The sequence below is a fragment of the Diaphorina citri genome, unplaced genomic scaffold (genome assembly GCF_000475195.1).
Source record: "Diaphorina citri unplaced genomic scaffold, Diaci psyllid genome assembly version 1.1 scaffold330, whole genome shotgun sequence".
Classification (NCBI taxonomy): Eukaryota; Metazoa; Arthropoda; class Insecta; order Hemiptera; family Psyllidae; genus Diaphorina; species Diaphorina citri.
The window spans coordinates 7,059-10,708 of record NW_007377765.1 but is presented as its reverse complement, the minus strand read 5'-3'; the positions used below and the strand labels follow the sequence as shown (position 1 = coordinate 10,708).

The window sequence follows — 3,650 nt, the reverse complement described above, 5'->3', positions numbered from 1 at the left end:
GCCTTGGCTGTCTGTACAAAGAAACTTTTCAGTCCTTCGCCGACAGTAAAAGCAACATAATTCTATTCTATTCTATTCTATTCTCTTCATTATTTCCGCCCTCTGCCAACCATCTCTTGAGTTTGATCTTAAAATGATTTTTATCTCCTTCTTCTTTTATTTCAGAGGGTAAGCTTTGAAAAATTTTAATGCCTAGGAAATTTATTGTTTTTTGCCCTTTGGTTGTGTTTTTCTTTGGTAGAATGGGGGTTTTCCTCCGCAGATTGTACGTATGTTCTGCATAGTTAAACACTTCGCTTTTATTTTTAAATACATAAGAACATATGTTTCTTTTAAACAGTCCTTCTATATTTAATAATTTTGATTCTTTGTAGAGCATTTTGGTGGAGTAAAGCCTTTCTTTTTTGAGTATGATCTTAATGATTGAATTTTGTACTACAGATAGACGTTCCAAACAAGTTTTACTTGCTCTACCATACGCGCATATGGCATATTCTAGAGATGATTGGCATAGGGCGAAATAGATTTCTTTAAGAGTTTGCTTGCCTAGAAAAGTTCTTAATACTAGGAAAGAGTGCATTAACTTGCGCAACCTTTTGATTAGTGCGTTTATGTGGGTTTCCCATCGTAAGTGATGGTCTATGTCTATGCCTAGATATTTCCAAGAACTGACCAATTCTATGTTGTCACAATCACAGTTTGACTGACTGGAATCCCGCCCATGGACCGTTATACTATTGAGATGAGGAAGACTGTTTTTAGTGATGCAAACTGGGAGGACTTTAGTTTTGCTAAGGTTTAGGTGAAGATTATGGTCTGCGAACCATTTTTGAAGTTTTGACATGTCATGTTGTGTTTTTTCGGTTACTTCAGACCATGTCTTCCCCTTTACACATAGCGCAAAATCGTCCGCATATGAAACTAGTCGACCGTAGGTACCTACTTTATAGATCTGGTGAACGTAGATGTTAAAAATTATCGGTGATAACACCGTTCCCTGTGGAGTGGAGAAGTGGCAACACGTTAGCCTGTCACTTAGCGTGTGATCGCTGTTTTGCTGTGGAGGTGTCTGACTATTACGGAGGTGACTGTTACTATTGTTACTATTTACTTGACCATCACAGTTATTGTTAATAGTATTTTTTATTTTCACTCTCTGTTGCCGATCCGCTAGGTAACTTTTGAACAACTCAAGGGAACGGCCTTCAAATCCGATGTTCTGAAGGATATTTATGAGTACTCTATGGTCGACAGTCTCAAATGCCTTAGAAAGGTCCATGAACGAGATGGCAGTCATATCACCCTCATCCATAGCAGAATATGCAAATTCACAAACATCTACCACCGCATCGTTGGTATTTCTGCCCTCCCGAAAACCGTATTGAGTAGAATGCAGGATATTGTTTTCGTCAAGGAACTTACAAAGTCTACTTTTGATTAAACGCTCAAAGATCTTACTGAAAGCAGTTGTCAGTGAAATTGGTCTATAATTTTCTATGCGCTGTGAGTCACCCTTTTTGAAAACAGGTTTTATGATAGAGAGTTTGAAGCTGTCAGGAAAAATTCCTTGTTTAAAGCACAGGTTATAAACATGCAAAAGTGGTTTTAAAATAAAGGCTTTAATTCTTTTTAAAACTTTCATTTGGATGTTATCATGACCAGGGGCTGACTCACCGCGCATAGAATTAATTATGTTTTCAATCTCTTTCTCCCTCACAGGTGTGAGATAGAAAGACCTATCACTTCTGTTTAAGTTTGGGTTTTGTGCTGGTGGATGAGAGCGATTACTACTGGACGTGGAAACATTAATGCCTACATTAGCATAGTGGGAGTTGAAAAAGTTTGCAACAGTTACTGGTTCTTTTTTTAGTGTAGCTATTCGGTCACCTACTTTAATTTTTACTGGGTCCCCCGTTTTCTTAGGTTTATAGTGAATGGCACTATTTATAGTTGCATAAATTTTCTTTTTATCTCCTGCAGCAAGTGCTATTTTGGTGGCGAAATAGTCACTTTTGGCCTTGGAAATTATGTTATTAAGTTTATTTCTGTACCTTTTATACTGGGTTTTAAGAGCCGTGTTAAAAGGTTGTCGCCTACATTTCAGATGTAGGTTGTCTCTTTTTCGTACACAGTTTATCAGTCCTTCTGTAATCCAAGGAGTCTTAGCTTTAATTTGTTTTTTCTTTTTTATTCTTGTATTTTTTTCAATGATAGATTTAATTTTTTCTACCAGGTGATTTGTGCTTTCGTTTGCTTCTAATGATGACAAAACCGTGTCCCATTTTTCAATTCTAAGATTTTCTGACAAAGAATCATAATCTATTTCCTCAAGAAAATAAAAACTCGGATTATCATCACTCTTTTCTGTTTGAAGTTTGTACTTAAAAAGTACTGCTTCATGGTCAGATATTGAGCTGTGTAGTATAAAAGATTTTCCCTGGTCATCTACACAAGGACTAACAAACATATGATCGAGACAGTTTTCCCCTCTTGTAGGTTTATTGCAATATGAAGTGAAACCTTTGACTGACAGAATGTTAACATACTCATTGACTCTAGTATCATTGTTATTTAAAAGGTTCAGGTTAATGTCACCCAAAAATATTCGTACTGTGTTTGGTTTGCTAATTGAGTCTAGAATTTCGGGCAGTGCTGATATAAAGTGTAGTGCAACGTACAGACATCTGTAAAATCTCCCTGGACACACCCGATCATACCAAATTATTTCCCCCTTCATACTGCAACTCTTTCCCTCCTCAGGTCTTCCGTGTGTCTTTCTCATTTATTTTGAATTTCTCACTTATTCTGAATTTCTCGTTTATTTTGAGTTTCTCATTTATTTTGAATTTCTCATTTATTTTTCTCATATAATTTGAATTTCTCATTTATTTTTCTCATATAATTTGAATTTCTCATTTATTTTTCTCATATAATTTGAATTTCTCATTTATTTTTCTCATATAATTTGAATTTCTCATTTATTTTTCTCATATAATTTGAATTTCTCATTTATTTTTCTCATATAATTTGAATTTCTCATTTATTTTTCTCATATAATTTGAATTTCTCATTTATTTTTCTCATATAATTTGAATTTCTCATTTATTTTTCTCATATAATTTGAATTTCTCATTTATTTTTCTCATATAATTTGAATTTCTCATTTATTTTTCTCATATATTTTTATATTCTCACTGATTTTTCTCATTTTTTTCCCCTCAGGTGTTCGTCTGGTAGACAATTTCACATGCGCCAACGGCTCACAAGAAATGCTCCTCCTCGTGCAACGTACAGACATCTGTAAGATCTCCCTGGACACTCCTGACCACACGAATGTAATGTTGCCAGTGGTGGGAGTCAAACACGCGATCGCCATAGACTGGGACCCCGTGGAGCAACATTTGTACTGGACTGACGATGAGGCCAGGTATGTGAAACGTTTCGCAACAGTTGTGAAATGTTTTGGAATGTTGAGCAACTTTCAAGATGAAACCTAGAACATGCTACAACTAAAAGCCAAGGATTTTTTTTTTTTTTTTTTTTTTTTTTTGAAATAAAGGGGGGGGGGTAAAGGGATTTTTCAGTCCTATTCGGGCAGGATAAACAAGTTATGTGTGCTCTTTTCTATTCTACTTACAGTGGATGGCGTT

The 3,650-nt window shown here is 35.4% G+C and overlaps 1 protein-coding gene across 1 annotated transcript in view; it reads left to right on the top strand.

The window, feature by feature from the left end:
• LOC113466768 (low-density lipoprotein receptor-related protein 5-like) overlaps window positions 1–3,650 on the top strand; it is a 10,645-nt gene that overhangs the window by 1,993 nt on the left and 5,002 nt on the right. The window contains exon 2 of the mRNA XM_026822442.1: window positions 3,223–3,427. Coding sequence (XP_026678243.1) covers window positions 3,223–3,427 — 205 coding nt within the window. The remainder of the gene's footprint in view (window positions 1–3,222; window positions 3,428–3,650) is intronic.